Source organism: Suillus clintonianus (genome assembly GCF_016758775.1).
Source record: "Suillus clintonianus strain FC179 chromosome Unknown DEU56scaffold_32, whole genome shotgun sequence".
Taxonomy (NCBI): Eukaryota; Fungi; Basidiomycota; class Agaricomycetes; order Boletales; family Suillaceae; genus Suillus; species Suillus clintonianus.
In genome coordinates, this window is record NW_024539256.1 from 373,805 (window position 1) to 385,733 (window position 11,929).

Here is an 11,929-nt window from a genome sequence, read left to right on the forward strand (position 1 = left end):
GCACGTCACCGCACAGATGACCGTGCTCCGCCTTCTCGTCGTCAGCGGTCGCCTTCAGCCAATGGGGACCAGAATAGGGGCAGATCATCCACAAAGGACATTGTGCGGCCCGGCTCACCTATAGCAGATGTAGACCGCGTTTGGGTCGCACCTCGGGTTCCATCGCCTGTTGATCGGTCAGCGCCACACGAAGGGAAACATCGTGAAGCCGAGCAACCTCCTCACAAAGAGCGCGAGCGTCGCGAGACTCCTCGCGATGCCGACAGAATGTCGACAACAAGTACGTTATCTACATCATCCCCTATCATCATCCCTCGTCGGCGTATCTGCTCCTCCTGGGGTACAGGGCGCAATGCCTTGGCTGCATCCCGCGCAACCTCGAGAGTTGAGCTGCGCAGTACCATATTTCGTTCTTTTGTATTCGACTTCTTCCTCGCATGGACACACGGACGCTCATCATGGATCCCTATCTTCTTCCTCCTTTTCCCCCTATCCTTATATCTATCCTCCTCTTTTTTCTTTTCTCCTTTGTTATTATCTAGGACCCAGATCGCCTATCAGTCACAGTCGTGACGCTCAGTATCCGCCTACATTGCCGTCTTCGAACGATACCGACATTGCGCGCAATGAGTTGTCGTCCGCAGCAAGGCAGAAAAGTCGCTTTACTCAAGCGCCTTCTGCCCAAATAGACCAACGAACTCCAGGTTTACCCGACAAGCCCTCGCGAGATTTGCGCCCTCAAGCCAGGTCGCCGAGCGCAGATGGTACTCGGTCTCGTCATCGAACAAGTGATCGTCATAAAGCTGATGCAAGAGCTCACGAAAGCCCGGACATGGCGCCTCAGACGTTGCCCCAAGCTCCGCAGGAGCAGTTGGCACCCCCACCCCCATCCCCTCCAATCGAACGTACGTATTCTTCACCCATCCGCTCTTCCTTCCTCATGCCAACGTCGTCTGCCATTCGCGTGCATCTCTCGCTTGTTCAGGCTCTCGAAAACGGATACCTTTGCCACCACAACGTGACAGCTTCCAGGAGGGTGCACGTGGCAGAACAGATACTGAGTATCGCTCGCCACCGTCGACCACTCGTGACAGCGCTCCGGCTTCTCGGTTGATTAACAACGATGCACGCATTCCTTCGGGTCCACGCCTGTCTCCTTTGGAGATGTCAAGAGAAAACAGACCCTCTGACGCCAGAGGGCCTCGGCAAGCGCCTTCCAGCTCTGCGCTTCACCCGAATTCTCAGACAGACACTCATGCTCACCATGAGTCTAGGGACAAACGAGACAAAGATCAGATGGATGTTGATGACCATCCTCCAGCTAGTATCACTAAGTCCACTGAACCTTCTCGACAGCTTGCGACCAGCCAGCGCTATCGAGAGGACCGTGACGGTTCCGCTCCTAAGCGTCCTCGGGCGATGATGGACGATGTTGAGATGCCTGCACGACGGAGATCTCCAGGTAGGCACTTGCACCGCTACATTTACTTACGTGAAATAACTTGGAAATAGATCGCTCTCCCAAACTGTCGCGTTCTGAATGGAAAGAACCTCATCGCACAGCGCGCGATGATATATCGCGCGCTGCGCCCTCACGGGATGAACGTCGTGCCCCTCCTGAATCATCGACTCGGACTTCTGTTGGTTTTTTTTTCAATGTCTACTATCCAGTCTCTAAATTGAGATTTACAGCGCGAAACTGCTCGTCGTCAGGTTGATATGTCAAGGCCGCCTCCTAGCGCCCCAACCCCAAAGCTTTCTGGAACAAACAGTATGCCGATTGGTGGTCGGGGTAATCGTTTTGGCGGCTCTGCGTCAATTTCACCGCATCCGCCGCTACCGTCTGCGCCTTTCCCGCCTCCAGCCAGTTCTGCTTCATGGCGGGGCACTCATTTGTCTGGAAGTAACGCGCAGCCTGTGGTTTCCCGCCCTGTTCGTCCACTCACTGGTGCCAAAGACAGTCACGAGCGACCGGTATGTTTCACATGAGTGTCGTTGTGATTGCTGTCCCTTACTTACACTCACAGCCCCATCTCGATGGTGCCCATGACAGAGATCGTTCAACTAAGATCCCTGCTGATTCACGTCGGCAAACTGAGCGTGTAGTTTCACCTGTACGCCCTCTGTTGTGTGGAAATGAACTGGCCTAATAAGAAGTTTATTTTACAGCTCCTTCCGCGCAAGCCTCTCTCTGTGCCTGACCCACCTGTGAATGTGCCAAACAATGCTGATTTACCATCACGACTAGGCGCACGTCCGGCAAGAGTGAGTCATTAAGCAAAGTCATTGGAGCTTGACTGACTCTGGCACTTAAGACTCGCTTTGGACCTCCAGTTCTGGAACCTGAGGGGAAACCACATCTCAACAGCAGTGGTCAGACGCCTGAGAGTCCTCAGTCCCATCAACATGATGATCGCGCTACCCCTCCTCCGCTTTCCAGGGACTCCTCCATGACGTCGGTCCGCGATACTGCTCATCCGTCACAACAATCCAGGCATGACGAGGACGTCTCTCCTCGTGCTCATCGGCAGACTGAACCGCGGTTGCATGCGCCTGAGAGAAAGGAGGAAAAGGATTTGCCTGCACACCCACGTAGCAGCGGTCGCAACGATCGTCACGACCATGGTCCCCCTTCACTGGATTATAGTAAGGAAAGGCGTGTTGACGAATCTAAATGGTCCAGATCACGAGATCTGCCTTCGCATGAGTCCTCCCGCCACGCCGATGTGGAGCCCTTGCCCTCCGGGCAGCATGCCACAAACGGCGATGGGTCGCACCAATCTCTTGCGCCCGCTATGCATCCGGAGCGTGTACGGCTTATGCAGGGTAACCTTCCGCACTCTCTACCTCCTCGCCCCGACACAGAACCAAGACGTCCTCGTTCAACTCGCCCGCGTCATGACTCTACGCCTTGGGCACCCTCTGGTTCACGCTCCAACCAGCCTGAGATTCCCTTCACTGAAGACCGCCTCGACCGACCTTCCAACTACCGCGGAAGCTCTCTAATTGATCGGTTGGCTGTCGATGACGGACAATCATCTTTTTCATTGAGAGATCGCGTAAAGGTCCCCATGAAGCGGCCTCAGGATGACATTGGTGTGAATGAAGCGTTGATGGATGTAGACGATGGGCAAGATGGCTCCAAGCGGAGCAGGAGGCGAGGAGGGAAGCTCAAGAAGCCGAGGCGTGTGGCATGATGTCCTAGTATCCGATTTCATTCTTTTTTGTTCAACCTTTTGTCTGCTTTCGATGATGCATTCCATTGGACAAAGTATCAGCAGTACAATCTCGTCTTGTTATGTCTCTAGTGATTATGGTTAATCTTCTCTTGGTTCGGCATCTTTTGCAAGCTATTCTCGATATATGAGATAAGGGTTAGTCGGTCGATATGAAGCTTACTGCACCTGTATAAAGTTGTCGTGTTCCCAATGCATTTGAACAAAGTCCAGATCGTGACGCGGCATCAACCATTCCAGAATTAGGAAGAACAAGCAATCCACCACAAGGATAATTGTGTAGATTGGTCCTGCAAACGGCCCCAGTTCCATAGTTCTATGACATCTCAGCTATGGTCTATGAGCATGAATTTGTGCAAAGCTACCTTTGCATCCGAGTCCAGAGATCCTTCTCCTCAGACTTGACGACAGCGTCATACACAATCTCGGTTCGTTCTGCGACGTCTCGCCAGTTGTAAAAGTTCTTTACCCTTCGATGAGCTTCTATGGGGTCATGCTGGCCTTTCGAAACGATCGCGATAGCCTCGGACAGCGCACGGAACAAATCTGAGAATTTGACACAGTGAAAAGGTAGTCCAGGAATGACATATGCGCATTGCGCAGCGTCCCACACGTACCATCTTCCTCTGGTTTCGCAAACGATATCATATCATGAGGTAGAATCTCCGGAACTCCGCCTACTCGTGTCGAGACCACATAAAGACCCGCACATGCAGCTTCCAAAATGGCGATCCCAAACGACTCCGTCAGCGATGTGTTCAGAAATATGGATCCTCGCACGAGAACCTGTAGAGATGTGTATGAATCATGACCATGGGAGTTAAGTTTGTTCCTGTCCACTCACGTCTCGCACGTCGCGATGTCGAACTGGACCGAGGAGCTCTATGCGGTCTTGGAGGAGATGCCGTTCTCGGACTTGTAACAGGTCGTTCAGCTTGGGTCCGTCTCCACCTGAGCCAGCGAATTAGGTTGGGACGATGCTGGGGATGGAGCGACTTGCCTACTATGAAATTGACGTTAGGAAAAGCGGAGCATATTCGGGGCGCGGTGGCAACCAGTAAGTCGATGCCTTTACGATACGCCAGACGAGACAAAACTACGATATAGACTGGGAAAAAATCAGCTGTTTCCTTCGATCACGTCGACGCGGAAGAACTTACTAGTTTCTGACGAGACCGGGTTGGTAGCTGGAGTAAACTGCTCCGCAACCAAAGCGTTTGGAATCACATAAACATTTTGTCGGACGACAAGTGCAGAGGAATCATCAGACTTCTCAAACAACTGTCCACGAAGAACAGTATTTTCCCTTCTGATTCATGGTCACGAGAGAATTGCGATTATGAGGGAGGATCACCTACCCAGTGTGCGAGACACAAATCACAGCGTCGACATTTTTGAGAGCGGCCGCGAGTAGTTTGTTGGTTAATATGCTCGCTGCATCTTCAAACCCAAAAAGACTGTGATCGGTGAATACCGTGCGCACGCCAAGATGGTGCGCGTGGAGAATAGCCTCCTGGCCCAGAGATGATAAACTTGCATGTGCATGAATCAAGTGAATATGCTCGCGTGCAATGATGACGCGGAAATATGGCAAAAACGTAAAATAGTTCGGAAGTGTGGCGGAGGAGGCGATGGTAGGAAATGGTATGTAGTATACCTTCAAGCCTGGCAGAAGCCAGCGAACGCCCACTCTGTCTGGAGGATGGCTGTGTGTAACTACGATCACCTGCAAATTTTTCATTTTAGATAAACGACATTGCTGAGAACGTCGAAGGAAGTTTGCAAAATTCGTGCCTTGTGACCACGACGGATGAGATTTGCACTGAGCATGAATATGTGGTTTTCCACTCCTCCCACGTTGGGGTGGAAGAAATCAGATATCATCCTGAATGATGCAGCATTTAGAAAGTGTTTCCTCCAATACAAAATACATACGCAATGGCGAGAGGCTCATTATTCATTTCGTTGCGAGTCTTGCGACAACCGTGACGCGGCTGCTTCAGAGTTACGAAGAGAAAAAAGTGGCTCGACCCAGGATCGAACTGGGAACCTTCTGTGCACAAGTTAATGTGAGACAGAAATCATAACCATTAGACCATCGAACCATTCATGATGTACAACCACGTGTGGCGTGATAATCACTTGAAGGCATTCGGTCAGCAACGGGCACCGGGACCCTGTCATTACCGGTCGGCAAAAGAGGACCTCCGAAAGTGTGAGTACATGTCATCCTTCGACAGCCGCAGAGACCAGCTGGGTGTATGGCTGATCTATCATCACAAAATAGTCGCGTCTCTGTCAGTTCGAGACTAATTTGGAATGATCAAAACGTTCCAGAACTTATGCAGACCAAGGGCTATGTCATGTCTTCCGGCTGTTAAGTCAGAATGGCAAGGGCACTAATCCATCTTCACTCTTCTCTTTGACGCGTTAATGACCACTGATCAAAGAGCACTTGCTGAAGAGGAACCCCTCCCGGAGGCCCTTCGTGACATATCCTTGCCAATGAGCGTACTATGCTTTTTTGCAGTTGGACGCCCTGATCTCAAAGACCATTGGAAGTCACTGCAATCAGAGCAAGCGTTCGAAGTCTTCAGGGGTATGTTATGCTCTGTCCTGGGTAACACTATCACCGCAGTAAGCTATCCAACTCCCTGCGAGCTGAAGCCAACGCTGACATACTACACATCAGGCAGGTGTCATCCTCGCTACAAGTGGTGTATTCGTCACTACAGGCTCTCCTGTTACCTTTTTGACTATTCATCGCCTGCTCCCTATTTTCTGCTCTTTTCATCGCTCATGTTGGCCATGATCGCAATGTTGACATCTGGCCTGAACATGTTTCGTTGGTTGTACACCGACCGGCAGTGGACTCAAGAAGTGAGGGCCATTTTTTACCAATTGTACCGACTGACCTAGGTATCATCAGCAACTGAAACCAGGCGGCTACTTCGTCGTATCCTACTTGTTTTCAATAGTCACGCCCGTGTTTTCTGTCGCCTGGTCCCTGAATTGTTTTGTATTTGGTGAATTGCTACTCAATTCGATGATCTCTCTGCCCCCCTCATGAATTTCGTCCCCAGCGATGTTAATAGCGGGCTTTCGCTCCCAAAGCACGATCTGTCACGCCCTCACTGCGCTCTGACTGATCATGTATAATGCCAACATCGGGACATATTGGCAGAATTTATGTGGAAGTATACGACGAGCCTCAAATCACTCTGATCTATGTGGTTATCGCCCGGATCTTTCTCTCACCCACGATGTCGAGTTCGGCGTAGCTTGCACATCCTCACTCGTACGTATAGTCTTTATTTTCACGCGCCCACCACTCCCTTGTATTTTACACTGCAATTCGCACTCCATGGTTACTTTTTGCATTCATACAGCATTCTATGTCAAATCAATGATCGGATTCATAAGCAGTTATCGATTTATCACCTTGCGTCCTACCCTGACATGGTTTGGTAACCTATCCCTCCGGTGTTAGTAAACCACCCTCAAGAGTTCGAGCGTTAAAAAATTACGATGGGCCGGTGTTTCAGCGATACCGTTAGCATCACCAATTTCGTCATTAAGCTACGTCAGAAAATGATGCGATGAGCGTGAAAACTTCAAAAACGTGCAGCAGACCTGTGCCCCTAACTTTACCCACACTTCCTAGCGAAGTCTGCCCAGACTTCACACAGATAGGATGTTTCCTATGTCTTCCATCACTTGTGCGGCCCTATATGTTAATATCGGATCACAATTGGATTGGCGGTCTTAGCTAAGTTTTAAAATATTTTTTCTCCTCAGGTTCAACAGCGGTTGGTAAGTATCGAAGTTGTAAAGCTCCTCCAATAATAATATGCGGCATATGGGGCCATGGGCTAGGGTTAGTGGAAGAAGGAGGAAGTAAGCTTGAGCAATCTGATTACTCTAGATCTATAATAATTTTAGAATTGAGCATCCCTATTTAAGCAGGAAGAGGTACCTCCACAGTGTCCACACGTAATTTTAAAATTAAATAGGGCCAGACAGTACAGCGCTGTGAGGCGCGGATCGCCCGGACTGACAAGCTTGACTACCTTCTTCTGACACCACGACACTCGGAAATTATAATGTATTGGTGGCAGTGAATTGTGAGTAACTAAAAAAAATTGCGGGGAATGTACTTCAAGCTTCAAGGGTCGTTGTCATTCCGATCGCCACACGGCCGTGCGGGATTTGTTCAAGTTTCTGATAGTACACACAGCACATATAAACACTCTTCTTAAGTCAGAATGACTCAGATGAGTGCACCAATCGCGACTTCGCTCTTTTCTTTCACGCCATGGCCACATTCAATTCTACTGAGGTGCGCTTTCAAATGTAGAAAGGCTTGCCGCTGCATGACTGAATTACGCTGGGCTTTCAAGTTATATGTGACTTCTCATCAAAGAGCACCTACTGAAGATGAACCCCTCCCAGAAGCCCTTCGTGATATGTCCCTCTTAATGAAGGTACTCTGTGTTTGTGCGCTGGGACGTCCCGATCTTCAACATCAGGCATTTGACCAGAATTTGATAATCATTTAGCTAGCTTTATTTAATGAATAATATGAATAATATGCATCACAATTGTAGACCACATGATAAAAGAATAGATAGGCAGGTTATGTAGGTGAAATCTGCCAAAGCTGTAATGTTGACGTGTCTATGGTATCAAGTTGTGATCTACTAACATACTGGTGTGTTGTTATCAGATGTGACAGTGTGCTCTGGTGTGACATTGGTTCACCATGGTCCATCGTAATGTTGATATTCTACCATACATATCTAGTGTTAGATAGGCAGGGTCCAGTGGCCAAAGCTACAATTGCTAACAGCATGCTTTGGTGTGACATTGGTTTGCCGCCATCTATCGTGGTGTTGATTTTCTACCGTCAATATCTAGCTTTAGATAGGCAGCTTCCAGTGGGCAAAGCTACAATTGCTAACAGTGTGCTTTGGTGCGACATTGGTTCACCGCCATCTATCGTGGTGTTGATTTTCTACCATCAATATCTAGCTTTAGATAGGCAGCTTCCAGTGGCCAAAGCTACAATTGCTAACAGTGTGCTTTGGTGCGACATTGGTTCACCACCATCTATCGTAATGATGATATTCTACCGTCAATATCTAGCTTTAGATAGGCAGCTTCCAGTGGCCAAAGCTACAATTGCTAACAGTGTGCTTTGGTGCGACATTGGTTCACCACCGTCTATCGTAATGATGATATTCTACCGTCAATATCTAGCTTTAGATAGGCAGCTTCCAGTGGCCAAAGCTACAATTGCTAACAGTGTGCTTTGGTGCGACATTGGTTCACCGCCGTCTATCGTGGTGTTGATTTTCTACCATCAATATCTAGCTTTAGATAGGCAGCTTCCAGCGGCCAACACTACAATTGCTAACAGCATGCTTTGGTGCGATATTGGTTCACCGCCGTCTATCGTGGTGTTGATTTTCTACCGTCAATATCTAGCTTTAGATAGGCAGCTTCCAGTGGCCAAAGCTACAATTGCTAACAGTGTGCTCTGGCGTGACATTGGTTCACCGCCGTCTATCGTAATGATGGTATTCTACCGTACACGTCTAGCGTTAGATAGGCAGGGTCCAGAGGCCAACACTACAATTGCTAACAGCATGCTTTGGTGCGATATTGGTTCACCGCCGTCTATCGTAATGATGATATTCTACCGTACACGTCTAGCGTTAGATAGGCAGGGTCCAGCGGCCAACACTACAATTGCTAACAGCATGCTTTGGTGCGATATTGGTTCACCGCCGTCTATCGTAATGATGATATTCTACCGTACACGTCTAGCGTTAGATAGGCAGGGTCCAGCGGCCAACACTACAATTGCTAACAGCATGCTTTGGTGCGATATTGGTTCACCGCCGTCTATCGTAATGATGATATTCTACCGTACACGTCTAGCGTTAGATAGGCAGGGTCCAGCGGCCAACACTACAATTGCTAACAGCATGCTTTGGTGCGACATTGGTTCACTGCCATCTATCATAATGATGATATTCTACTGTACACGTCTAGCGTTAGATAGGCAGTGCCCAGTGGCCAAATATATAATCACTGACAATGTGCTAGGGGATGATATTGAACCATGATAGCATATCATGATGGCGGGGTTCTATCAAGCATGTCTATGCATCAACAGTGTGCTGGCATTTGACACCGAGCTATCACATTGTAGCACCCTGGTGGAATTCTGTAAAATATGTCTAGCTTTAGATAGGTAGCTTACAATGGCAGTATCTGCTATCATCAGCAGTGTGCTGACATTTGACACTGAGCTATCATGCTATAGGAAGTAGTTGCTATTTTGTCAAAGATACATATTTTTACAATGATAGCCTGTGATGGTGATATCACATCAAGAAGATGCCCGGTTATCTTACTGTAGCAAGATGCTCATGTCTTGTCAGCCATGCACATGATTGCAAGGATGGCTTCTGATGGCGCCATCAATAACAGCCTATCTGGGTGCGATACCAAGTTATCTCATATTAGCACGTCAATGATCATATGCACAAATTCCAATAAAGATTTCATGTGTGGTATTTGACTCTATGGAAAGACTATTTATTGATGAATTACGAACTATTGACTACAAGGCATATAGAACAGCATAACATTATGAGACAACGAATCAATCAGCGTTAGCATCAGCGCGTGCACGAAGGGCAGCGCGTTTTTCCCGAATTTTGGATAGCGCGCTGTTTTTGCTGATACTCCGCTCTGAAGAGGAGGAATTGGGAAAAATGCGACTGTAAGGTGTTAATGTAGAGCTCGAAGATGAAGAAATATGATACGAACCGTGTCCACCACGTCATCAGGTCACTTACTTCCTCAATTTCCTCAGGGTCCTCCAACAGGTCAAGAATACTATGATAAAAATTTTCTGAGTCCGTAACAGTGTCCATGCGTGAAAAAACAGATGAGGAGCTCAACGCGAACCGAACCTGGAGGATTAATCAGTAGGAGCGCACCATTACGAATGGTTTAGCTCACCTGTGTCGCAATGTAGGCCAGAGAACCTTTTGTGACAGATTTCATACCATGGAGGTATGCATTACCAGAGCGCGTGGCTTTCGGTTCCTTCTCCACGGAGCTTGGAGATGTAAAAACGTGTTTGAAACCCTGGAAGGGAAATAGAATTGAGCAAGAACTTGACCGCTAATAGTGAACTTACGCAAACGAGCAGCTCGCTCCTCATTAAACCGTGCCATGGAGCTTCGGGATCGTAAATATACCCAAAATATAAAAACATAGGCCATTGGTCACCACGGACCGCTGTTTCGCCGCTTTTAAGACTCTGTTTGGTTCTGGGGACTGTTATGACAGCGAATTTATTAAATATCGCAAAGGCTTACTCTGGATTTGACCAATCAAGGCCTGCGGGGCAGAGTAAGGCACCGGTCACTTCATGGTTGAACCCACGGTCGGACTTGACGTTTCGAGAGAGGGGCGGTATGAGCGGCTGTCCTCTTGGCACAAGCCATTCGAGTATGGCAGACTTGAGGGTCTTGGTGTCATCGCCCCGCGCACCAGACGCTCCTTTGCCCATCTAGGAGAACGTGACTACTGATTCACCTTTGAACATGAATGACTTACCAATTCTCCGACGTGAATGACATCCTCCTCCTCGCCAGCCGTCAGCCGCTCTAAAAGACCAGGGTAGGAGTCTATAAGTTCCAAGAATACCCTGTGTTCCCGCCGAACGCTAACATCAAACTGTAAGACACCTGATATTCAACCATGACAATTCCACTTACTCCGCTGGGTAATCATCTATCGGAGAGTCTTGTAATTCTTCTAGCCGGAGTATGCCTCCAGTCAGGAGAGAAGGAATAATTGCAAAGCGCAAATACAGTCCGCCCAAAATGCCGACCATGAAGCACAAGGGGATTTGACGAGTTACTAATCAGGACAAGTCAGGAAGGGTGCATTTCAGCACGTGAAACATCACTTACGCCTTTTTGCGTGGGCCCATGCGAAGTGCCGAACCAGCACGTTTGCGCGAAGAACTGCTAGGAGAAGGATCATTCTCGTCACCACTCATACTGGGTTGGGGACAAATTCGAATCTGATATGAGCAACAAATGAGAATTTATATGTTCGAGCGCGCCATCAAGATCGAAACGAGAGGGAGCTGTGACACCCTGTGCCATCAGAATCAGGATACGAGTGGAGTGACGTCCTAGACGCCATCAGGATCCGAGCGGAGTGACGTCCTAGACGCCATCAGGATCCAACCGAGACTGAACCCTGTCGTCCTGGCGCTATAAATGGTTTGGATGGCGCATTACGACACCTCCCAGTGTCGTGAAACTGGCCCGCAAATTATATGTATATATAGGGTATGAGAACCGGCACTGTTGCAGCTACAATCAGCAACAATTCCCATATCATGCAAAGCAACGCACAGGTAGAACATCAGACACCAGGCTCGCTCTCTCAGCAGCATTTGCGACAATGTATTCTCGTTGGAACTACTGTTACCCTCAGGCAAGTCCTTCAGTATTGCACGTAGTACAAAACTCATACAAGATTCACTTACAGCTTCCCAATTTGCTCGGTGCATTTGCATAGTAGCTCTGATGTCGGCACTGATTGCAAGTAAGTGATAAAATTACAGAAAAACTCAGAACAAGACTTACCGTGCAAGG

At 48.5% G+C, this 11,929-nt stretch overlaps 4 protein-coding genes and 1 non-coding gene across 5 annotated transcripts; 2 read left to right on the plus strand and 3 right to left on the minus strand.

Moving 5' to 3' along the window:
* The first annotated feature begins 40 nt into the window (after nt 1–40).
* On the plus strand, nt 41–2,348 carry DEU56DRAFT_338359 (uncharacterized protein). Its single transcript, XM_041345745.1, has 6 exons — nt 41–905; nt 986–1,462; nt 1,513–1,640; nt 1,693–1,974; nt 2,028–2,265; nt 2,316–2,348. The coding sequence occupies exons 1-5, from the start codon at nt 257–259 to the stop codon at nt 2,148–2,150; spliced, it is 1,659 nt and encodes a 552-aa protein (XP_041208883.1). The 5' UTR covers nt 41–256; the 3' UTR covers nt 2,151–2,265; nt 2,316–2,348.
* Nucleotides 2,349–3,395: 1,047 nt separating this feature from the next.
* On the minus strand, nt 3,396–5,290 carry DEU56DRAFT_972564 (glycosyltransferase family 4 protein; the record flags this gene model as incomplete). Its single annotated transcript, XM_041359495.1, has 9 exons — nt 5,172–5,290; nt 5,031–5,121; nt 4,595–4,962; nt 4,397–4,545; nt 4,237–4,344; nt 4,081–4,187; nt 3,854–4,022; nt 3,602–3,782; nt 3,396–3,552 (listed from the first exon to the last, which is right to left on the minus strand). Exons 1-9 carry the CDS (start codon nt 5,195–5,197, stop codon nt 3,396–3,398), a joined length of 1,356 nt encoding a protein of 451 aa, XP_041208884.1. The 5' UTR covers nt 5,198–5,290.
* DEU56DRAFT_t60 lies at nt 5,259–5,341 on the minus strand. Its single transcript has one exon. It is a non-coding gene; the product is annotated as a tRNA-Val (tRNA).
* Nucleotides 5,342–7,551: 2,210 nt separating this feature from the next.
* On the plus strand, nt 7,552–9,303 carry DEU56DRAFT_755854 (uncharacterized protein; the record flags this gene model as incomplete). Its single annotated transcript, XM_041349958.1, has 8 exons — nt 7,552–7,575; nt 7,637–7,733; nt 8,040–8,198; nt 8,268–8,312; nt 8,382–8,426; nt 8,496–8,540; nt 8,610–9,234; nt 9,294–9,303. 8 exons carry the CDS (start codon nt 7,552–7,554, stop codon nt 9,301–9,303), a joined length of 1,050 nt encoding a protein of 349 aa, XP_041208885.1.
* Nucleotides 9,304–9,909: 606 nt separating this feature from the next.
* Nucleotides 9,910–11,322, minus strand: DEU56DRAFT_912433 (uncharacterized protein; the record flags this gene model as incomplete). The annotated part of the gene is made up of 9 exons (XM_041357398.1): nt 9,910–10,027; nt 10,077–10,222; nt 10,272–10,400; nt 10,453–10,585; nt 10,634–10,827; nt 10,875–10,983; nt 11,036–11,090; nt 11,152–11,180; nt 11,234–11,322. The coding sequence occupies 9 exons, from the start codon at nt 11,320–11,322 to the stop codon at nt 9,910–9,912; spliced, it is 1,002 nt and encodes a 333-aa protein (XP_041208886.1).
* Between the last annotated feature and the right edge of the window lie 607 nt (nt 11,323–11,929).